At 39.6% G+C, this 23,618-nt stretch overlaps 3 protein-coding genes across 3 annotated transcripts; 2 read left to right on the forward strand and 1 right to left on the reverse strand.

The window, feature by feature from the left end:
- Positions 1-37: 37 nt before the first annotated feature.
- Positions 38-814, forward strand: LOC115746636 (probable glutathione S-transferase parC). Its single transcript, XM_030682471.2, has 2 exons — positions 38-392; positions 473-814. The coding sequence occupies exons 1-2, from the start codon at positions 78-80 to the stop codon at positions 812-814; spliced, it is 657 nt and encodes a 218-aa protein (XP_030538331.1). The 5' UTR covers positions 38-77.
- Positions 815-4,906: 4,092 nt separating this feature from the next.
- On the reverse strand, positions 4,907-6,274 carry LOC115746611 (probable carboxylesterase 12). Its single transcript, XM_030682443.2, has 2 exons — positions 5,780-6,274; positions 4,907-5,392 (listed from the first exon to the last, which is right to left on the reverse strand). The coding sequence occupies exons 1-2, from the start codon at positions 6,239-6,241 to the stop codon at positions 4,907-4,909; spliced, it is 948 nt and encodes a 315-aa protein (XP_030538303.1). The 5' UTR covers positions 6,242-6,274.
- A 10,718-nt stretch (positions 6,275-16,992) lies between these two features.
- LOC115746610 (acetyl-CoA-benzylalcohol acetyltransferase-like) lies at positions 16,993-18,309 on the forward strand. Its single transcript, XM_030682440.2, has one exon. The coding sequence runs from the start codon at positions 16,993-16,995 to the stop codon at positions 18,307-18,309; it is 1,317 nt and encodes a 438-aa protein (XP_030538300.1).
- The last annotated feature ends 5,309 nt before the right edge of the window (positions 18,310-23,618 follow it).

A 23,618-nucleotide genomic window follows, 5' to 3' on the forward strand; every position in this document is an offset into this window, starting at 1 on the left:
CCATATAAGCAACCCCAGCTTTTGACCTCATTTCACCACAAAAAACGCATTCTTGAGTTCAGATTACCAAAGCTTCAATGGCAGAGGAAGTGATATTGTTGGACTTCTGGCCGAGCCCATTCGGGATGAGGGCCAAGATTGCCCTGAGAGAGAAGGGCGTGGACTTTGATCTGAGGGAGGAGGATCTCAGCAGCAAGAGCCCCCTGCTCTTGGAGAAGAACCCGGTTCACAAGAAGGTCCCCGTCCTCGTCCACAACGGCAAGCCGGTTTGCGAGTCCCTCATCATTGTCCAATACATCGACGAGACCTGGGGTCACGAGTCCCCTCTACTACCTTCCCATCCTTACGAACGCGCCCGTGCCAGGTTCTGGGCCGACTACATGGACAAGAAGGTAAGAAAACAACGCCCAATCTTATCAAACATTTCCTTATTAAGCGCGCTTGACGTTCGAAAGACGAAACGACGGTGCAGATTTCGGTGGGGGGAGTGGTGTGGGCGCCAACGGGGGAGGCCCAGGAGGCAGCAAAGAAGGAGTTCATCGAGTGCTTGAAGGTGCTGGAGGGAGAGCTTGGCGACAAGGCTTACTTTGGAGGTGAGAGGTTTGGGTATGTGGATGTGTCGTTGATACCGTTCTATAGCTGGTTCTATGCCGTGGAGACGTCCGCCAACTTGAGCATCATGGAGGAGTGCCCCAAGTTGGTGGGATGGGCAAAGCGCTGCATGCAGAGGGAGAGCGTGGCCATGTCCTTGCCCGACCAGTACAAGGTCTATGACTTCATGTTGGAGGTCCGGAAGAAGCGTCGGGCGCAGTGACGACTCTCGAGTCTCCTCATGGCCATTCCATGACTCTTTTGTTTGATAAACCACTCTCCTTTGGCCGAGGCTTTGCTCTTTTCTTCTTTCCCGATTTCCTCGCATTTCATGAATTACGTTTAGCATTGTGTTTGCGTTATTTGGGCACGTGTACCTCGTATATTCATTTTCCTTTTTTCATGGTAAATTGTTTCGTGCATTATTGATCTACTTTCAACTCATTTAATGCGCATGTTGGGAAACACGTAACATGCATAGGCAAATAAAACATATAAAATACGCAGCGAAAATAAATAAAAACCTATACACGTATCTCCGGAGGCGAGTTCGTGCGTTTCAATCGAAAAACATGTGCAACGAAGGGATTTGACGGATTACCTCTTGAAGCGTGCTTGAAAAGAAACAGATTTAGATGTTCTTCGATCCGAGCCCCACAAGTGTCGGGCATTTAGTTCAGACACACCACCAATCGTAACGTCAAACGGAAAGATGAACTCGCGAAAATCACCACCTTAATTTTGCTAGCAATCCCGTGGTAATCACTCTTCGCGTTCTTGAATTTTGGTCACTAAAAAAGGAGCATGAGTGTCGAGAGAATTTTTTTTCTGGTTTTTCTCAAAGTCACACTTCCCTTGCTAAAAAATTTGCACCCGCTCTATATGGAGAAAACTGTTTTTCTGACTCATTGGGCGTCGCACACTTGCACGGTCAGCAAGTGCTGCACGATTAGCAAACGGTTGCTGACCGTGCAAGTGTGCTACACTGTCAACGCTTGTTGACCGTGCAGAACACGCACGAGTTAATGCACACGGTCTGACCGTGTGCACTAACCTTCTAATATATATATATATTAAGAAAAGAAAAACATATGGTCAGCACAACGAGTGCTGACCATGTCCGTTGCACGCACATCAATTTGTGCGTGCAACACAATTATAGAAATATATATAAGTTATATCTACATATAATTTAATAAAAACATAATAGTACGACCACACGAGTACATTTTGAATACATCAATATATGTCCTCTTAGAGCGTGCGTGTGCATCATATGTACGTGCTCCTATGACCAAAAAATAAAATAAAATAAAATCTCATTTAATCTAATTTCAGTCCGACAATTCAATGGTCGTGATCGCAAACATATTTGCAATATCGTCTTTCCTTTTAACGTCGTCATTTATTGGTTAAGGTGTGTGACATTCCTAGGTTTATCACTGAACCGGCAGTAAGACATGCACTAACACGTTAGTACTTCCAAGAAAATTAATTATCCCGATTAACCTTTAGATCCCACAAGCCATGAGTAATATCTAAAAATATATCATGGCTACCCAAACAATGTGAATTCTTTAAGAACATAATGAACTTGTCGGCTTTGGTTACGGTGTAATTCAATCTCTCTGTTTTACTATATCCCGATCGAACAAAGACCATGGAATTATTTGTCAAGTCACCAATTCAATCATATGTATAAATCTAATTGACATGCATTTATATGAGACATGAACATTTCATTCTCGATCACAACCCTAGCCGAGGATTTCAATACATTGCCATAATTAGATCGCATAGGACATTATACCTTGCATGTAACAAGGAGACAGATTCCATTTTGCCCACACGTGTGACTTCATTTGTGCATGAACTATGACCATCAAGTATAGAGGCGGATCAACGAACCGCCAATATGCGCACTTGTGAACCATAGCCATCTAACATACAAGTCAACACTGTGCCTCGGATCTAAGGATTATTTACACAAGACCAAAGCATGAATGATTGGGCATTGACCACGCTCAAGGCTTCCATGTCACTAATCGTTCAATGCGTGTCACGTTAAGTGAACTTGTGCGATACAAGCATCTATGTTCTAACTCGAGCATCGCAATACCCAATGACTTGTGACTCGTCATTCCCTTAAGTATCCAATACTTAATTGTGAAGTCAAGAACACACCGATCTCAACAGGATTATTGATATCCATTCAATGATCCATTGATCGGGAACATTTTAAAGATTCGGTTTAAGCGTGAACCCGTCACACATATTCTTAACATCTCAAGAATAGGTCCAGTCACAACTGACCTTATGGAATTTATTCATATAAGTAAATAATTGGACAAATGAATAAATACGTCTTTGCCATTAATTAAATAAGAAATTAAAAATACAATTGAAATCCCTATCATGTAACTATTATATAGTCGCTTTAGGGCATATCTCTAACATCGTAAACTGAGAAAGTCTGTTGATCAAAAAAGGCAATATCAAGCCTCGTGAATGCAAGATACCAAGTAGCACCGATAATCTTTCTATGTTTAGCGGTATCTGCAAGAGGTGACTCATCAACAAGAGTGAAGGAGCTGCTGATAGTCATTGGGGGTGGCAACCTCCTTAGCTCCAAGCATGGCTGCTTGGTTAAGAGCATTTTGCATTGCATAACTACCTGGACCGGTGATGAAAGGTTCTGAACTTATTTGGACTGAGCCCTTGGCTGAAAATTACATGATCAAAAGTGGGGTCCTGAACTTTATGAGTTGGGTCAAGTCTGTGTGATTTATGCTTAAATTAAAGAGGCTTTGAGCTGGATAATATGCCCATGGAACTAAAGTGGCCGAAAACTGGCCTTATTAATCAGAGTAGACCTAGTTATTCACTATAAATACACATCGAGACATCACAATTTAGAGGACATTAGAGACAATCACACACGAGAACAAAAAAGAGGAAAAGGGAGAGAGAGAGAGAGAGAAGGTCAGCGGAGTCGTCAGCTGCCGCCCTCGGCCGTTTGACGTCCGTTGGTTGTGACTTTTGCCGGAGCTGCTCTGCTACTCTGACTCCGGATGCCAGCTGAGGCTAGGCGACGACGCTGCTGCCCCTGCTCATTGCCTCTCATCGCTCGTTAGACCCCGAACACCGCCTGTCTAACTCGTGAAGCTAGTCCTAATTCGTCATTCTTCCTGAAGAGCCAGCTACTTTCTAATGCCACGTGCTGCTGCTCCGCTGTAAATCACAACACGACGTGGCCTTTCTCGGTTGTGAGCTCTACTCGGATCTTCTCCAACCGCTGTAGCATTGGCCGAGCCTTGCTGAGCGAAAATGAAGCTGCCTAGCGGTCGCGTCCAGCCAGCTGTCAGCCTTACTTTATTTTATTAATATTTGAGCTGACGGGGCTCACTGGAGTTGTCACTGAAGTGAGCGTTTTGAAAGTTTTGGTATTGAAGTGGTCGTTTTTTTAAAAAAAATTGACACTTAAGTGATCGTTTTGAAAACTTTAGCACTCAAGTAAATGTGATACATAAGTTTTGACACTTGTAATGTACTTAAGCGTATAAATCCCCAAAGACTGATATTCTCTAATATAAAATGAGCCTTAAATTTTGTCGTAAGTCCGGAAGTTTTTGATTTCACGGGTCTAGATGTCAGTGCGCCTGCATGCTTTGAGAACACACAGTCGCATGTTAGAAGAGTTCTTATAAGCTAATGTTAGAAGAGTTCTTATTAAGAGTTTTTAATAAGTATTTCAATCTATAGGTTTTTGACCTTTTTTTTTTCTTAAATTGGCAATTTTTTAATTGTGTTAATTAGTTTTTTAGGTTTGATGTGAAGTTTTTGTAATATTCAAGCTAGTGTGAAGAGCTTAAAATGTGTTAAATGAGTGGCATGGATTTTTTCTGAATTGGGTGAAATATTAATGTGCTTTGATATTATGGGTCAAGTCGAATACGGGTCAAATCGGGTACGAGTCATTATATTTACATTGTATGAACATGGACAAAATAGGTTAAATAGTTCTCATTTTTTACCCGACCAACCTATTTGACAGCCTTACCTACTGTTTAAACGCAGGATGTATTATTGCTAGTAGAATTTAAAACATTGGAGAAGACCATAGAGCATGCCATATGAAAACAAAGATCATGTTTCGAGCTGATTAAAAATCGTGAAAGATTCATTATGTAAGCACAAGAGAGAGAGAGAGAGAGAGAGAGAGAGAGAGAGAGAGAGAGAGAGAGAGAGAGAGAGAGAGAGTAACAAGGATTCGCCCACACACAAAAGAAGTTACTATGAGCAATACGTCCGGCCCCTACTTGACCTCATTCATGAAGCAGACCAATCTCTTCATCAACTTCACAGCATTATCACAGTTAGGATTGAACAAATGGAAATCATGATCCTCTCCTGGTGATTCCATCTCTTCCACAACTCCACTCCATCCACTCTTACTCAATATCTCCTTGTAATACCACCCTCTGTGTCTTAACATATCCTTTCCAGCAACACAAACCAGGACCTTTTTCCAACTCAAACCTGAGAGCCTTGGGTCCATTGCTGGGTTTATTAGCGGGTCGTCACACCCGGTGGTCGCCGGGCTTGCGGCGTGCCAGAACATTACGGCGAAGGACCTCTTCATGGGGTCAGTGGTCTCCGAAGGCAAGGGTTCGTTTCCCCAGAAATAAGGATGCACCATCATAACACCTGGAACTTCAATTCCACTGAGCTTTTCCTCTCCAAATCGGATGCCCATGTTGTTGATTATGTTTGCGCCGGCACTATCTCCGGCTAGAAACACCTAAGAATTTATTTTTGAAAGAAGATAGTTAAATTAATTAACAAGAGAAGAGAGTGCTGTGTTTGTTGTGCATACTCTTTGCTTGAGGAACCCCTAATAAACAATTCGCAATAGGAAAAATATGTTACTAGTTTGTACCGGGGTCGACGGTTTGGTTCGGGATCCTTGATACCCGACCCGAACATTATGGATGTGAGCTTCTTTTTTGACCCAAACTGAGACCAGACCGAATATGGTCCGAAGCAAAAGATACACTACTTCACAGTATAGTCATAAAGCGATACAACGAAAACACAACCACAGCTATAGCAAACGGGCATCAAAGCTAGTATAAATTACTGAGTTTGGACCCGTATCGATTATACATATTCCAGTTAGAGAGATCACCTTCTTGAGATTGGCATGAGAATTCAGCCACTCCTCAGGGCCGTTTCCGGCAGAATGAGAGGCCACCCACTTGAGGGCAGTCCACGAATCATCATAAGCCGCTGGAAGAGGAGCCTCGGGCGCCTTTCTATAGTTGATGGAGACGGCAATGACGTTAGCCTCGGCGACTAGGGCATTGAGATAGTTGTGGTAAGCCGGCGACCATGCAGTTTGGACTATGAAGCCTCCTCCGTGATAGTACACGAGTATTGGCAGCTTTCGGAGAGAACAGATTGCAGCTTTCGGGATGTAAAGTCTGGCCGAGACCGCGGAGTCCGATGAAATGACGACGTCCTTCGACTGGACGCCGGTCTTCTCATCGAGCGACGGAGGGACGATTTCCGTGCCCTCAAGTCTCTCCACTCGGCCATCCTTGTAAAGCCTTACCACTGGAGACAAATCATAGAGCATTTCTGATTCCATCAAGTTTCGAAGTCGAATAGGAGAAAGGGAGTTGATCAAAAGTTCATATCGTGCTCTTGAATTGATTCTCTGGTTTTTGTACCCGTTCGTGCTTGCCTATACGTCGTCGATTAGTGCTTAAAAAATTCTGCTTTCCTGACATACAATTTTGTTTCATTTGGAACTACCACATTATCAGGCACGTCAGCATTGATTCCACCAGCCAATAAGCGACAAAATCTAGTGGTTGCATTTAATAATCGTGTGCTGCACATGGGGTTGATTTATAATCAGTGTCGATGAAAATTTCTTTCTTATCATAAGAAGTCGATTATTTAATAAAATTAACAAACTTGATTTTAAAAGATTTAATTGCTTTTGCCGTTTTTAAGGTTATTAGTGAAGTTTTTTGTTTCATGAGTTCTCTAATACTGATAGGGTGTCCGCGTCTCTTTATCCTGTGTTGCTTTGTGCATAACTTGAAAATGTACACTCTCTTGCATTCTTATCGAGTTACCGTCATTCATTCAAACGCGACACTCTAACAATAAAATAATCAACAGCGTTTCCTGATCATCCTTCTTCGAGAGTTTGATATCTAATTGCAATTGATGATGATCTATCCACAAGATATCTCGTTGTATTAAGGGTATTCATTATGAATTTTCTAGCCATACAATTACCAGCACTAGATAGTATATAGGTGATTTTTACTGATGCTTTGCTCATCTAACTCCACAACCTGCTATTGGTCATTAGGACTAGTGCTATGATTTTAGCTGGACATGATTCTCCATGAGCTTAACTTGAAGTCAATCCAATGCAACAACTTGACAATTTTATTCTTACCCAATTATTTGAATTGAGTTTGGTGTCTAGATTAAGCTTGAAGATTGCTATTTCAAAGAAAATTTCCTTAATCATGGAACTAGGTCTATATCTATGTCTGAGTAAGTTCATCGCCGATCCTTATTGAAAGGACTCAAACCCAAAACAAGCTTCAATTTGCCCATTTTTTATTTGTCCTAGCATAGCCTATTGTGCTTCAATTTTAATAGGCCACCCACGGTTTTAAAGCTTAGGGAATCTACTTTATTTCCCTATCTGACAAATTTTTGAGATTAGGCCCACAAATTTCCCAAATTAGTGAATAAGCCCGCCTGGTTGGAACAAGTCTGGAAATAACCCTGCCTTAAAACCGCCACTTTACAAGTCCATTTTACCCATAAAATAAACCTAGAAATTTGCGAGCCTTAAATGGTTGAATAGTCCTTGAAGTCCTCGAAATCTACTCAGATTACCACAGTTAGAGATTTTGACTCTAAAGGCTTCGAATCTTAAGTTTTCTAAAACATATCAGTCGGACTCCTAAACCCTGATTATCACCAAGATAATGGGGGGCACTTTGCCTTAGCAAATGAAGTCCAATTTTAGCTCACAGCCTATCAAACTAAAGTTTAGGAAGTATCCGCATCTCATTATTTGACGATTTTACCTAGTTAGGTCATTTACTAAGTAAAATTCCCTAATCAATGCAACATACTCTTTGGACTCGGAGTCGGAAAAAATAATCAAGCATTTGATCAAACACTAAATCAAGTCCAATCAACTTCATTAAGCACACATTGGATTACATTCTACAGCATCAAGCATCGATGAACAAAAGATACAATGGAATCGCAAAGGATTGGGATGAAATCGAATTAATTTCCCATCACATTGACATTTATGCATGTATCATCCCGTCCTTATTTCATTAAGCTCAAATTGAAATTAAATTGAACCTAAAGACTCCCAGACACAGCCAACAGGTAACATCCATTTCCAGCAAGTTCTAGGTATTTTTAAATCACGATTTCCAGCAAGTTCTAGGTATTTTTAAATCACGATTCCGTGATTCCCTCTCCGTGTCTCTTGCTTCTGCAAAATACTAGCATGACAATCTAAATAATAAACGTCCACTCCTCCCACGTTCTTTATTTACATAATTTGTTCTTATGTTTAACCAAGGTAATCCTCCAGAGATTTTATCCTTCTATTTCGGCCAAAAGTCACTCCAAGTGAAATATTTGTGTACAATACTCATTTTGGTGCCAATTTTTTTTTTCGGATCACTTAAGTGCCAGTTTTTTTTAAAAGCGATTATTTCAATACCAACTCTGATGAACCTGATCAAAAATCATACATGGCCATTTTTTATTAATTAACTAATCCTATGTGACTCGCCGGAGATCCTAGTCAACTTGCAAAGCACAAACGACATTGTTTAGCTAATTTCACGGAGTGACTTTCAGTGCCATTATTGTAAATTATGATCGTTTGAGTACCGAGTTTTTCTAAAAGTGATCATTTAAGTGCCATAGGTTGTAAAATATGATCATTTAAATTCTATAAGTTTAAGGCATCCTAGCCATGTCGATCGAGCTACGTCATTCTCTTTGCACACGTGGAATTGATTTTCTATTTAAAAAAGCCATGTCACTAAATTGTTTGAATTAAAAATGCCATGTCACTAAATTATTTTAAACAAAAATGCCGCATATTTATTTTGGTAGAAATCTCTAGCCATTGGCACTTAAGTGGTCGCTTTTTCTTCGATTTGACATTAAGTGTGCCGGCAAAAAATTTTGGCACTAAAGTGAACACCGTATACAAATATTGTTACTTGAGGTGTTTTTTTGTCCTTTTATTTCATTCGCTTTTCATTTTCATGTGATTTTCCATCTCATCACATGAAATTCCATATATGGATTTCGATGTACTTTGATTTCATATAGTTTCAATTTCACTGTATTTACCTTTCCGTACACTTAGTTTAATGTATACGAACGGGATGATTTGCATGCAACTTTCTTTGGGATTCTGTCGAATCAAAAGGTTTGAGTGACTCATATGTTATGAAAAACAAATTAAGAGCTCAAAATGTTTATTGGCATCACATAATAAATAAGTGTTAGACTTTAACCAGGAAAAAAAAATAGAAGTAGGTAAAGATGGAGAATATTCTCCGGGATTGATCGGAGGTCTTATATGTAACGGCCTTGGGCCCCACGCGCTTCCGCTGCGCCACTCTGCAAGATATTGTCCGCTTTGGACACACGGTCCTCACGGTTTTGTTCCTCCGAGCGTCGCCCATACAACGCCCGGAAAACGCGTCTTGCAAGTCTAAGGGCACCCAAGCCTTATAAAGGCTTCCCAAGACCTCCTCCTAGGCAATGTGGGACTAGAGGAGTTGTGACAAACTCCCCCCCTCAAAGGCACGGCGTCCCCGGCGTGCCCTCTAGCACTAGCGAGCGCCCGCTGTGGGCCCACACACGGTCGAAGGTCGGCTCTGATACCAACCGTAACGGCCTTGGGCCCCACACCGTGAGGATTGTGTGTCCAAAGCGGACAATATCTTGTAGAGTGGCGCAGCGGAAGCGCGTGGGGCCCAAGGCCGTTACGGTTGGTATCGAGTCAACCTTCGACCGCGTGTGGGCCTACGGCGGGCGCTCGTCCAGTGCTAGAGGGCACGGCGGGACGCCGTGCCTTTGAGGGGGGAGTTTGTCACAACTCCTCTAGTCCCACATTGCCTAAGAGGAGGTCTTGGGAAGCCTTTATAAGGCTTGGGTGCCCTTAGACTTGCAAGACGCGTTTTCCGGGCGTTGTATGGGCGACGCTCGGAGGAACAAAATCGTGAGGACCGTGTGTCCAAAGCGGACAATATCTTGCAGAGTGGCGCAATGGAAGTGCGTGGGGCCCAAGGCCGTTATGGTTGGTATCAGAGCCGATCTCCGATCGCATGTGGGGCCGCAACGGGCGCTCGCTGGTGCCGGCGAGGGCACAGCTGGGACGCCGTGCCGCTAAGACGCGTTTTCCGGGCGTTGTATGGGCGACGCTCGGAGGAACAAAACCGTGAGGATTGTGTGTCCAAAGCGGACAATATCTTGCAGAGTGGCGCGGCGGAAGCGCGTGGGGCCCAAGGCCGTTACATTATAATTCTTCTTCCTTTCATTGACCCTCGAAAAATAAATTTTGTCAAGTCACCTTCATGTTACACACTTTTATTTCAAATTCAAGTACGACCGAAAGGTGCACGATTAGTTGCATGTGATAATTGATTGTACTTATTTTAGTAAATATGCATTAATGATTGAGGGACCGCCATCAAGTTTGTTAAAGCACATAATTAATGCAACTTTTATAGGAGCGTTGATTAAGAAACTTCAACTTACAAAAAAGCCGGATGAACTGCCAATCAGCCTTCAGCAATGAGTATCATTCAATGTAGATTAAATAGTTAATCTGTCACATTATTTGAATTGGTCCGCCGCTAACTAATTGATGTTTAGGAAGGGGAACTACAAGCGAGAAAATTGTACATCTACCAACAATAAGGGTCAATCACATGATTCATACATATTGTAAAGCTATGGGTGATGACATAGACCAATGTAAAATGCAATGCCAATTAATTCTTTTTCAATTTTTCTTGTTTAAGATAAACAAGTCTTAATTTAAATGCTTTGACTATATGATTTTATCTGATCATGCATTGATGCACTAGGATGATATGGTAGATGACATTTATACTATGTTTATAAAATAAGTGCAACCCATACACGAATGCTATAACATGGAATAGAATCATTTATTCATTAACTATATAATTTAAATAGTGTGTCAAGACTTTTTTTTTTTTTTTCTAATCATGCATTGATGCACTCGGAGTTGCAACAACCCGATATCTCTCGTGTGACTGTTGGGTTCGGATTTGTTGGCAACATGGCTCTAATACCGGTGTTGGGTGATCTTGGACCTCTCTTATCCTAAAAGCTAGCTCAAAAGATGAGACTTCCCCTTACACTTATAAATTGACCATCATCCACCTCTGCAACCGATGTGAGACAACCATAACGATCTCTCCCTCACACACTAGGTCTTGGGTCAAAGTAGCACAACTCGTGTCTCTCCCGTGTGATTGTTGTATCCGGACTTATTTGTAATCCGGGCTCTAATACCAATGTTGGAAGGTCTTTGCTGTGTGATTATTAGATCCAAACTTGTTGGTAACCTAGGCTACGAGACCAATGTTGGGTGATCTTGGGCCTCTCTCATCCCAAAAGCTAGCTCAAAGGAAGAGGTTTTCCTTTATAATTATAAACGGACCACTAGCCCCTATCACAACCGATGTGGAACAATTCCAATAATCTCCCACTCACATATCGAGTCTATATCGATACAGCAATAACCCGTATCTATCTCGTGTGACTATTGAGTCTAGATTTGCCGATAACTTGGGCTATGATATTAGTGTTGAATGGTCTTGAACCTCTCTCTTCCCAAAACTTTACTCAAAGGATGAAGTTTTTTCTTACACTTATAACCTTACCACCGATGTAAGATAACCCCAATAATCTCCCCCTCACATATCGGGCCTTAAGTTGGAGCCACAACAACCCGCATCTTAGGAACCTACGAATTTCAGAGGAAGTGACCGCATGAGCAGTGCTAATTCGGTTCGAGGTCTCTACTAAATCTCAAATGACTAGCTATTCATCCTTGAAGGCCTCTAACGGATAAATTCAAGACTTTTGTATATAAGGAGCAATGAAAGTATGAAGAGGGTTGGACACATAGAATATTGCTATTATAATCCGAGGTAGAAACTGTCTCTGATCGTACTCAGCATTGCTCCGTGTATTTGGTTTAGCACTATAATAGCTGAAAGTCAAGTATACAAGTGTTTTGACAAAAAAGAAAAGAAAAGAGTATACAAGTACAAATGAGGTGTTTGTGTCTCGATAGTGTGAAAGGAAAAACACAAGTTAATTGTAACTCGCGCTGGCGATTACGAGTGAATCCAGCCTACGTTAAAGCCGTTGGACTAAAAGTAAATGTATGCTTGGTTATAAACTTATACCACTATATATCACTCAACCTATTCAACTCCCTTTCTAGGCTGCTTTTTAAGCCCAACAACTTGGAGGTACCAAGATAACAAGATTACAAGATCAATATCATACTCAAGTTGCCAAATGAAGTACAGCACAATATCACCGGAAAGTATAAGTGGAGTGCCTATATTACCTGCACAACTGTTTTTCACGTGCTCCGGAAAATCTTGATAAAAATATCCCATGACGGTTTTCATCCGGACATTTATGACAGCAAATTAACTATGTGGATGATCTTCATGACGCGTGAAATATTGATAGGATCGACAACCATACATGAGACATATTTATTTCCATAGCAAGAGATACTCTATTTTTGGTAAATGGAAAATTGATTGAATGGGCAACCAAATCTCTAGAAACTCAAATTGATTGACTTTAGTTGCTAAATTGATCCGCTTAAAACTTATCCAACGGATTTCTTGCATATTGATCCTCGTGAAGATTGGCCAACCAGAAGATTTAGATACCGAGGAGTGTAAAAAAAGATTAACAAACGCTACAAAAGTAAGAGATCAAGAGTAACGAGCAATCGAATCAGCAAAGAAAATTTTATATATTTCTTGTTTTTCCGAGTGCATTGCTGACACCTGAATTTTAGTCAACAATTCAAATTTTCATTCTTGTAAAAGTGAAGAAAAGAAGAAAAAATTAAGAAACAAATCAACAAATTAGAAGGGGATCAATTCAGACTTGTTCCAATCTACCTAACCTCCAAGAAGGGCTTCGTCCAATTCGCCCATCATTTGCGCCCAAGCCCAAGTGTAGCCAAGACCATTACACAACCCTATTAAATTCAATTCGGAAGCCCATTTGCCCATTCACATTAGCTCATTTGTTAAGACCATTTTGCATCACTTACACCGAAAAACTAAGCTAGGACGTCTATGACTGAACTGTTCTAATCAAACTTGGCCTCAAATATTAGTTACGATCAATTTTTTAGTATTAGATTTAGCTTAGTTTCGTTTCATTAGAATTCATATAGATATGGAAATTATATTTCCTAATTTTTAGTGTAATTCGTGCATTTACTTGATTCATTGATGGTTTGTGTGTTCATATAAGGTTAGATTATGGGTTCTATGTTTAGTTTAGGATCGGTTATTATTAGTAGAGCTAATTAGCCTCAACGCATGTCCATGTTGATGTTGATTGCTCTTAATTTTCATTGGCGATGCATGATCCCCTCGGCGGGTAGATTAGGAATGGGAATTAGAGTTTAATTAGGTGCTAGTGACTTAGCTTACCTCTTTGTGATATGCAAGTGGAGGTTAATAATTACTTAGCATTGATCAATCAATCCATAGATGACTAGTGGATGGGTAATGGGATCGCAAGATCAATATCAAATGGCCGGATCAAATTCGAAATTATTGATTGCGGATTGATTTATGTGGGTTTGCTATTGTTTGAATTAAGTGAATGCATGATTTAATGTGATTGGCATTGGAGACCGGCGGCCAAGGGAATTCCAGAAGGTGGTCCAAGGTGGGGGATAACATTAGGTTTATCGGCTTAACTTGGAATCAATTAGGCTAGTTTAGTTAATAGAAATAGAAATTAATAATATAACTAGCGTCTGGTAGACTTAGCATTACTCTTTTAATAAATGGATAGCTTAGTCTTGATTAGCATCATCATCCCTAACAAAATGAGTATAGTTTAGACTCATATTGATCTAGAATTAGGCTTAGTCTCCAGCATCAAGCTTATAGGGATTCATGTCCGAAGGTTTAGAAAAGGCGATGCAGTATTCCTAGCCCGACAAGTGTCAACTTTTCATTGCACACATTTACTGAGCCTTTCGGTAATTTGGTGTCTAATTCCCCCACTCTAAATACATTGCTTGCTCTTTTTCTTTCTAAATTGGTTCAAGCCTAGGATCATAATAAACCCTTTCGGAACATTGCGAGAACATGTGGCGACTCAAAAGACCTTTGGGATTCATAAGTTAAAAAAAAACCATTTCATCAGTTAGATTGACAATCCCACCAAGTTAAAGGTACTGAAAGAGCGCTAATTAGGTTGCATAATAAAGTCTCCGAACCTAATTAATCTTTGATTGCGTAGAAAGAGAGACAAACTCTAGTGTCTCGTTTGGTTTCTAGCGGACCCTAGAGGCTAGTGGTGACTCTTATTTCACGTGGAATGTTTAGAGAATAATCAAAATCAAAATGAAACCAACGTCGCGAGAGGTAAGGGCTTGGGAGAGCCCCGTGTCTAATTGAGGGCCATCGACTCACCTTCGGGGGATTACTTCTAAACCTATTCTTTTCCCCCGACATGGGAAAGAAGGATCGTGACATGGTAATCTCTTGAGAAGTGTATTAGTGTTATAGTTTGTACTTAGATGTGTGATAGTGAGATCTATTCCCTTGGGTATAATCGGAACCAGCTTCGAAAAGAAGTGCTTTGAGTATAAGCGGTACTTATAAGTGCAACTACTCATAACATTACTAGTGAAATCCAGCCAGTAGAGTATTAGTCCGGAGAATGGACTTAGAGTTACACCAAGCCGAACAACTATAAAAGCTCTGAGTGCATCATTTGCTATCTTGTTGGTCACTTTTATAAATGATTGATAGAAGCAAACTGCACTTGATATTATCATCGATTCCTATCAACCCAATTATGTTACACTGGTCATATATAACTTGACGTTTATAATTGCGCAAAAGTTAGTCAAATTTTTTAAAATCACATATTCACCCATCTATATTATATTGTTTGCCACTATAGAATCAAATTGATATATGCTAGAACAATTTGATAAACGCAAGAATAAGTTGGTAATAGCAAGTCTGGTGCTTCTATTAAACGGTTAAAATACTGTGTAGAGAGATAGGGATAGATACACATAAATTTACATTAGTTTGGCTTAAATCAAGCCTACTTCTACTCTCTCATATTAACAGCCAACAACAGACTGGATTCCACTAGTAATCCTTGAGTAGATACAATCTTAGCCCGTGCTTCTACCCGAAGCTGGTAGATCACCCGACCAATCTTACGCATTGCTGCAACACTCGCATTATTCTCAAGATAGATTATAAAACATTCTATAACTCTCAACAACTAATGTTACAATAAACGGAATATGTATAGCTCTTGTCTTGTTTTCAATTCGTGTATTTCTACTTCAGCTTGCGTTGATCCTTCTTTATAGTTATTGATCTTCCTGTTGATTGTTAGATGATTTTCAAGAAGATCAATTTAGCCATTTTGGAGTGCAACAAAATCACCAGAGATCCGGTTTTCTATGCAATCAAATCTTCGAGTAATCTTGTTGCTTTCACAAATATAGTCGCTTATATTAGGAAATAATCCTTGTCCTCGATTATCCTCATAGCAAATAAATCGGTAATTTCAGGTAAGTGATTAACTCTCAAATTCTTTAGATACATAATAAATGATCAAATGAATATATGGGTCTTCATTTATGACGTCACGTGACCATGGACGATCTTCTTAGTTTGATATAACCAGCAGCTTCTGTTAGCTTTTGGCGAATCTACCCGATCATCCACCGGATAAAACAACTTTTTCACGACATTCCCTCGATTATCCCGCATACATATATGAATGAGACTTTCACAGATATGTTCACCTATTAGTTCCTTCAAGTCCTCATGAACTCCCTGTTCACTTTGTTGGCTTATTCACTCCCAAGGTCCGTTTAATCTTTTGAGTCCTTTCACTTAGCACTTACGGTAGTGTCGAATCATCGATCAATGCCACCCGACCGTAATCAACATATGCATCTATCAAACCATAATTCATAAGTGATGGTTTTGTTAATATCAAAATATCTTTGAAAGTTTTCTCAACAGTTGGGAGACCATTGTCGAGGTGACAGTACTTGTATCGGGAAAGTTTAGGTACCGTGCAATGGAGTGTTTGGAGGTGGCCCAGAATTGCCTAGCTTGAGGGTCGTCGGCAATGGCAGAATTTGGAAGGATAGTAATTCATGAGAGAGATTAGAGTTTGATCACTTTAAATTGAGTATTGATTATATAACGTCACTATTATGATAAAAGTTCATTTTGGGTCACAAAAAATAAATAGCAATTAATTAAAAATTATTAGGAGATCCACTCTTTTAAGAATTTATGGATCACAACATATTGTTGCTCTCACAGTCACCCAAACACTATTATTCAAGGCAAGTCCTTTTAAATTCCTAGATTTTGTCTAAAACGTGCTTAGATTCCACACAGACTCAATTTCACTTAATTTGCATTTCCTTACACTTAATTTAATGTGTTTGGACAGGACGAGGTTGTTTGTGGAATCAAAAGATTCGAGTAACCCACTTATTATGAAAAAAAATATAATTTAAGAGCTCATAATATTTATTGACGTCACATATTATATATGTGGTATAGTTTACTTAGGAAAATAAAACAGTAGGAGCGAAAGGTCCATGATTAGCTGTACGTGATAATTAATTGTACATAATTTAGCCAGTATGCATTACTGATATCATGTTGTTTGTAGTGGAGCGTTGGTTAAGAATCTTCAACTAACGAAAAGCATCATTACTAAGAAAATTAGCCTTTATAATATGTATTATTCAATGTCGAATGAATGGCTAATCTGTCACATTATTTGAATTAAATCGTACATCTACCAACAAGAAGGGTCCATCACATCCAGCCTTTGGATTCGTATTAATCCCAAGATTTAATTATTGTCTCGGAGCGCTCTATAAAACGAGCAAAACGAGCATTGCACTGGACATATGTTGTACACCACCATACTCACCATACTTGTTCGACGAAATTACTTCGAATTCATTGTACTTCTACGCATATCTTGAGAAGCAATCCAAGCATGAAGGTGGAAGTACAATGGAAGAAGTTGGTGAAACCGACAGCTCCAACGCCGCATCACCGGCAAAAGCTGAAGCTATCTCCCATTGATGAGATTCAAGTTCCCTTTTATGTGGGCATTATCTTCTACTATAGAGATAATGCTGAGAATCGAGGAGTTGATACTCTTCAGAAGCTTCACCGGATGGAGAAGTCGCTTTCTGAAACGCTAACACTCTTCTATCCTATGGCAGGAAGATATGTCGAGGATGATGGTTGTTTTATCGACTGTAACGACCTTGGAGTCGAGTTTGTCCATGCCAAAGTGGACGCCCAGATTGATCAGCTTCTCCATGGAGACCTCGACATGGATTTGCTCGGTCGTTTGTCGCAATTTCCCACCAACGTGGAAGGCAATCCATTAGTTGTGATTCAAGTGAATACATTTAAGTGCGGCGGATTGGTGATTGGCCTGCGCTTTACGCGCAAGATCGGTGACGTGTGCACCTTTGCCATGTTCTTTAATTCATGGGCTACCGCTTTCCAGGGTAACATGGACTCGGTAGAGTGCCCAAATTTTGAGCTGTACACTCTATTCTCAGGGAAAGAGCCGGTGGTTCGGTATCGGCCTCCACCACCTACTGGCAACGAGGAATTCGTCACGAGCAGGTTCAAGTTCAGCAGTGATGCTATATTAAAGCTGAAAGCTCTAGCTAGGGACGATGCGAAGGATTCGATGGCCAACGGTTCCCAGCCTTCAAGGGTGGGGGTTGTTTCAGCACTAATAAGTAGGGCTCTCATTGATATTGATCGAATTAAACATGGGGAAAAAAGGGCTTTCGTGGTTTCTATGACAGCTAACTTGCGCGAGAAAACTAGTGTGGCAATGCCTGCGAATTCTTTTGGCAATTTCTCCGCCGTGATGTTTGCGCAGTCCGGTCAACCCACGGACGGCAAAAGCAAGTTGGAGTTCAATGGACTGGTGCATGTAATTTGCGACATGATATCAGATGCCAAAACGAAATATGCAACAGTCGTAGACAAGGGGGAGTTATGCTCGATGGTGGTCAATTCTCAAGCCGAGTTCCTAAAGAATGTGTCGACAAATAGCGAAGAGTTTGTGATTGCCTTTAGTAGCTGGTGCAGGTATGGGCTACGTGAGATTGACTTCGGGTGGGGAAGGCCTATTTTCGTCAGCCACACGTCAGTGAATTTCAGATTGATTGTTCTTCTCGACGACGAAGAGGACGGAGGAATAAATGCGTGCATAACCATAAAAAAAGATGAGATGATTCTTCTGAAACAAGATCCGGAAATTCTGGCGTTCCAGAAGATTTGAGAAAAGGCGTGAAGAAGAAGATAGCTCTGATGAAGAGCTCGAAAGGACTTGTGCACCGTTCGCTATTAGCGCTGCTTTATGTGTCGGACAACAGCCGTTGGCCAGCAGCTTGTACTATTTCACTTCATGTCAAAATAAGGCGTCCTGCATGATGCCCTAAGTGCTTGAATTATTGTGTCTGCTAAGAGTGTGTATCATAAGTGTGCCTAAATGTCTGTAATACCTCTAGTGTCGCCTATATAAGGCCAACCTTGTAATCAGTTTGGAATAAGGAGTGAAGTTTGCAGATTTGCATTGAATTAATTCTCCATGAATCTTTAGACACTTCCCTCTCTCCTCACAAGTCTGTTGTGATTTCCTGAAAGTTAAGAATGCATAATCTGATTGTTCCTGGTAGTATGGTCTGCACTTGCCATCATATGAACCCTGTGCATCAGAAAGTCTGCTATTATAAGGCAGACCGATAGTCTTTATGACGTTTCACAGCTCAATGAGATTAATGAGATCTCGGAAATTCATCTTCCACTTGTAAATCTATATTTCCTGTTTGCTCAGCCATCTTCTTTTTCTCCTATATGATATGTTAAACATCTTATTAAGCATACTGCTTGGGCAGTTAAGGACTATGTTCAGTCCTCTAAGTTCTATCAACATCATATACCTAAAACTCAGCAAGATCAGTTCATCACCCTTTAGGTCCCCCCCGAATTCCCCGACGGTGGATCCAACAAGGCTATATGCAGCTTCACTTTGCTGCTATATGTCTTGCCCTGTCTTTCCATTAGAGAAAAGGCCTCCCAGTTGTTGCCCGAGTTGCCCTATTAGACACCCGCTTTTTGGATTATCAAGACGCTTGCATTGGAACAATCCAAACTACCCTTTGTTGGGAAAATCCCCTATGTCATTTTAAAATGACAAAATAATCAAAGAATACTAATGTTTGTAAATTTGAGTAATGCCAGGTCATATATGCACAATTCACTATGTAGATGATGTCATAATCAGCACCATGTGAGCTAATATAAGGAGTGCTATGTCACTGTCAAGAGTGCTTTGCTGATATGGAGAGATCGCTGGTGGTATCAAGGGTGAACAAGGTATTGGGCGTTGAGATGTTTTCAAGCTGGAAAGAACTTTAGATAAGGCGAAAGTTCTACGATTATCGAACTTGAACATGAATTTTTCTCATGCTTTTGTTCCGCGTTTCCCATACTCCTATGGAGCCAAATTGTGATTCCTGGTGAGAAAAACGGTTTGAAACTATTGAGACGCATGCTGTTCTTCCGGTAAAGTTCACGTTAACCACGTTTCAATTTTGTGCTCGTATCCTGTGCATTTCTGCCATGTTTAGTTATTTATGGTTCTGGTCGTTGAGATATTGGCCGGTGGACTGTAGTCCTGGTGATCATATGATGAACAACGTGGCTGAGCGTTGATGCACTGATTCGGTGAATAGTTGAAATTGTGAATCGGCAAAAGTTGGAGTTCTCGGTTCGCTCTGTGGAAGACGAGAAATTGAAGGAAGACGGTGAAAATCGAGTGGAAACGGAAATGCTAATAAAAAAAGACAAGGAGAAACAAAATTGGGCTCAAAATTAGATATAAATAGAGAATGGATTCGCCTGCAATAGTTCAACGTAAGAAGGCTTATAATGTTATTAGTGTAAGTGGGCTTGACTAGGCTAACTAAGCTTGGGCTGATTTCTTGTGAATTGGGTTTAATTCCATCGATTGTTGGATTTTAGTATTAGATTTAGTTTAGTTTAGTTTCGTTTCATTAGAACTCATTTAGTTAGGAAAATTATATTCCTTGATTTCTAGGGTGACTCGTGCATTTACTTTGTTGATTGATGATTTGTGTGTTTGTTAACACTTGATTTTAGTTGATGACTCATTAAGGTCAAAAACTTGAAATTTAGATTTCTGATTGCGACAGTTTTTATTTTTCAAAAAAAAAAAAAAAAGGAGTCATCTAGCATTTGAATTAGCGTAAGTTTTACATTTACAGGTCATTTGCATTTTGGTTTCGAAGAGACAAAAGTTTAATTTGAAGTTGACTTTCCGGTTAAACTTTGATTGAAAAGTCAAGCCATGGTCAAAATGCGATATTTAGGATAACAACCATGAAATTACCCCTTTAGACTATAGTTGTATCATTCTACTCATATAGTCTAAACATAAGCAACATTGATATATATTTCTTTTCTCAAGTATCAGCTACGGATAAATACTTAGATACATTTATCGATTCGAGAGATATATATTATTGTTTTGTTACCTTCAAAATCTATTAGGAATTTTTCTCAACATTATGGACTCAAACATAGAACATCCATTTTGATGAGGTAGTCAATTCATTTGGCTTCATTAAAAATCCGGATGTGACTTGTGTATGCAAGAAGATTAGTGGGAGCGCAATTGTGTTTCTAGTTCTCTACGTCGATGATATACATTTGATCAGAAATGTATTGACAATATCATTAATTAAATTGTTCTTTTCACAGAAATTCTCTATGAAATATTTAGGATAGGCAACCTGTATTTTAGATATCAAGATCTATAGAGATAGATTGAGACAATTGATTGGCCTCTCATAGTTTATGTACATAAACAAAGTATTAACATGCTTTAACATGCAATGTTCTAAAAGAGGATTAGTACCTTTTTAGGCATAAAATCTGTCTTTCCAAGGAGATGTGTCCCAACATTCTTGAAAAAAGAAAGCGGATGGCGAAGATACCTTACTCATAAGATCTAATATTGCGCATTATGTAAGCGGTACTAGCAGGTATCAGTCTAATCCAGGGGAAGAGCACTGGATAGAGGTAAAAAATATCCTTAAATACTTGCGAAGGACTAAAGATTTATATATGTAGAAGAAGAGTTTAAAGTTGAAGCTTATACTGATTCTTATTTTCAATCGGATTCTAATGATTATAAATCTACATCTAGGTATGTCTTTACACTTAATGGTGGTGCAGTTAATTAGAAGAGTTTCAAACCCAGCATAATTGCTGATTCTACTACTAAGGTAGAGTATGGAGCTACTTCGGAAGCAACGAAGGAAGTTGCATGGATGAAGAATTTCATTTCTGAACTTGAAGCAGTTCCTTCCATTGAGCAACTAATTACATTGTTTTGCGACAACGGTGGGGCAATAGCTCAAGCTAAGGAACTAAGGTCTCACCAGAAGTCCAAGCATATTGAGAGACGCTTCTATCTTATTAGAGAAATTGTTGGGAGAGGTGATATCGCCTTACAAAAAATCGCCTCATTAAAAAACGTAGTAGATCCCTTCACTAGGGCCTTACTTGAGTCGTCTTTTGAAAGACACTTTGACAAAATAGTTTGAGGTACCAAACAAGTTGGCCTTAGTGCAAGAGGGAGATTATTGGATTTAAGCCCTAAGGCAATCATATAATAGTTACATGTTTGGGGGTCTCGGTTGTATTATCAATCTTATTATTCAATGGAAAAGACGCATTCATTTATTTGTCCGATTATTTAAAAATAAATGATTCCATAAAATCAGTTGTGACTAAACCTATTCTTGAGATATTAAAAATATGTGTGCTAAGTTCACGGTTAGACTGAATCTTTAAACTATTCCTGGTCGATGGATCATCGAGTGGATATTAATGATCTTATTGAGACCGGCGTGTTCTTAAATTCACAATTAATTAACGGATACGTGAGGAGATGACGAGTCATAAGTCATTGGATATTGTGATGCCCAAGTTAGATAATTTCAGTGAACAAGACACGCATATAATGATTAGCAACATAGAAGCTTTTAGCATGGTCAAGTCTAATCATTCATGCTCTAGTAAATAATCCTTAAACTTGAGGTACAGTGTCGACTCGTATGTTGGATGGCTATGGTTCACAAGTGTGCATGTTGCGGGTTCATTAATCTGTCTCTGTACTTTATGGTCATAGTTCATTTACATACGAAGTTACACGTGTGCGCAAAATAGAATCTATCTCCTTATTACATGCAAGGTACAATAATGATGTCATATGCGATCCAAGCAAGACACTGCATTGAAATTCACGATCGGGGTTGTCACCGAGATTGGACTGTTTATGTCTTGTGTAAAATGCATGTCAATTAAATTCGTGCAAATGATCAAAATGGTGACTTGACCAAAAATTCCACTTGATTGGGACATAGTAAGATAGAGGATTGAATTATATAATAGCCAAAGTTGACAGGTTCATTATATTTTTAAAGCATTTGCACTATTTGGGTAACCATCGCATATTGTTAGATGTCAATCAGTGCATGTAGAATTTAGAGGTTGATAGTGACAATCAATTCTCTTGAGAGTGCTAATATGTTAGCACAATGATAAACTTAGGGATTTCATACACTACAAACCAATTCAAGATAACGTTGAACGAGAGACTCAATATTGCAAATATGTTTGCAATCATGGTAATCGAACTGAGTTGGGCTAAAATTACATTAAATGAGATTTAATTTAATTTTTTATGAGCATGTGTGCATACGATGCATACACACGCCCAAAATAGACACATATTAATGGGCCCAAAATGCGTACATATGGTTATGTACTCTTTTATTCTAATACACATATATATATATTAAGTGCACATGCACATGGTCAGCAACCGTTGTTGACCATGTGCAGCATCACGGTTAGCAACGGTAGCTGATCATGTATGTGATGCCCGATCAGCAGTTGCTGATCTGCGACGGTTGCCAAAAATTTATTTCTGAGTGTGTGCAATATGCGTAAAAAGTGAGAGACAAAAGGGGTTTTCTCTCTTTTGTTGGTATCGCGACCTAAGTACCATAAGCGAGAATTGTGTTCACAAGATTGCTAGCATAATTAAAGTAATGGGTACCCGCGAGTTCTTTCTTCCATTTGACGTGCGATTGATGGTGTGTCTGAACTAAATGTCCAACATTTGTAAGGCTCGAATTGAAAAATATCAAAATCAAGTCGTCTTAGGCATGCTACGAGAGGTAATCCGTTTGACTCCCTTTATTTTTCTGATTTTTAGTTGTGACATGCGAACAACAACTCTGGAGATACATGTATGGTTAATTTTATTTTTGCTTCCGCTGCGTCTATATTTTATTTAACCAACGCATGTTGCGTGAAATCCAACAGAAAGAGATTTGTTCACTTTGTATTTTGAGTGAATAGTATTAACGTAAGTTTTTTTTTTTTGTAAGGGTATTAACGTAAGTTGAACTCTCTCATCTTACAAAAAGTGATCTTGACATCTACATTAAAATTCACTAAAAAACCAAAACCGCAGTTTAAAAGCAAGGGGAG

This window comes from Rhodamnia argentea, chromosome 5 (genome assembly GCF_020921035.1).
Source record: "Rhodamnia argentea isolate NSW1041297 chromosome 5, ASM2092103v1, whole genome shotgun sequence".
NCBI lineage: Eukaryota > Viridiplantae > Streptophyta > Magnoliopsida > Myrtales > Myrtaceae > Rhodamnia > Rhodamnia argentea.

Coding starts and splice junctions, on each gene's coding strand:
- LOC115746636 (XM_030682471.2), top strand. CDS start 78: ATGGCAGAGGAAGTGATATTGTTGGACTTCTGGCCGAGCCCATTCGGG. Junction 393..472: donor CCGACTACATGGACAAGAAG/GTAAGAAAACAA, acceptor ACGACGGTGCAG/ATTTCGGTGGGGGGAGTGGT.
- LOC115746610 (XM_030682440.2), top strand. CDS start 16,993: ATGAAGGTGGAAGTACAATGGAAGAAGTTGGTGAAACCGACAGCTCCA.
- LOC115746611 (XM_030682443.2), bottom strand. CDS start 6,241: ATGGAATCAGAAATGCTCTATGATTTGTCTCCAGTGGTAAGGCTTTAC. Junction 5,393..5,779: donor CTCATGCCAATCTCAAGAAG/GTGATCTCTCTA, acceptor ATAAATTCTTAG/GTGTTTCTAGCCGGAGATAG.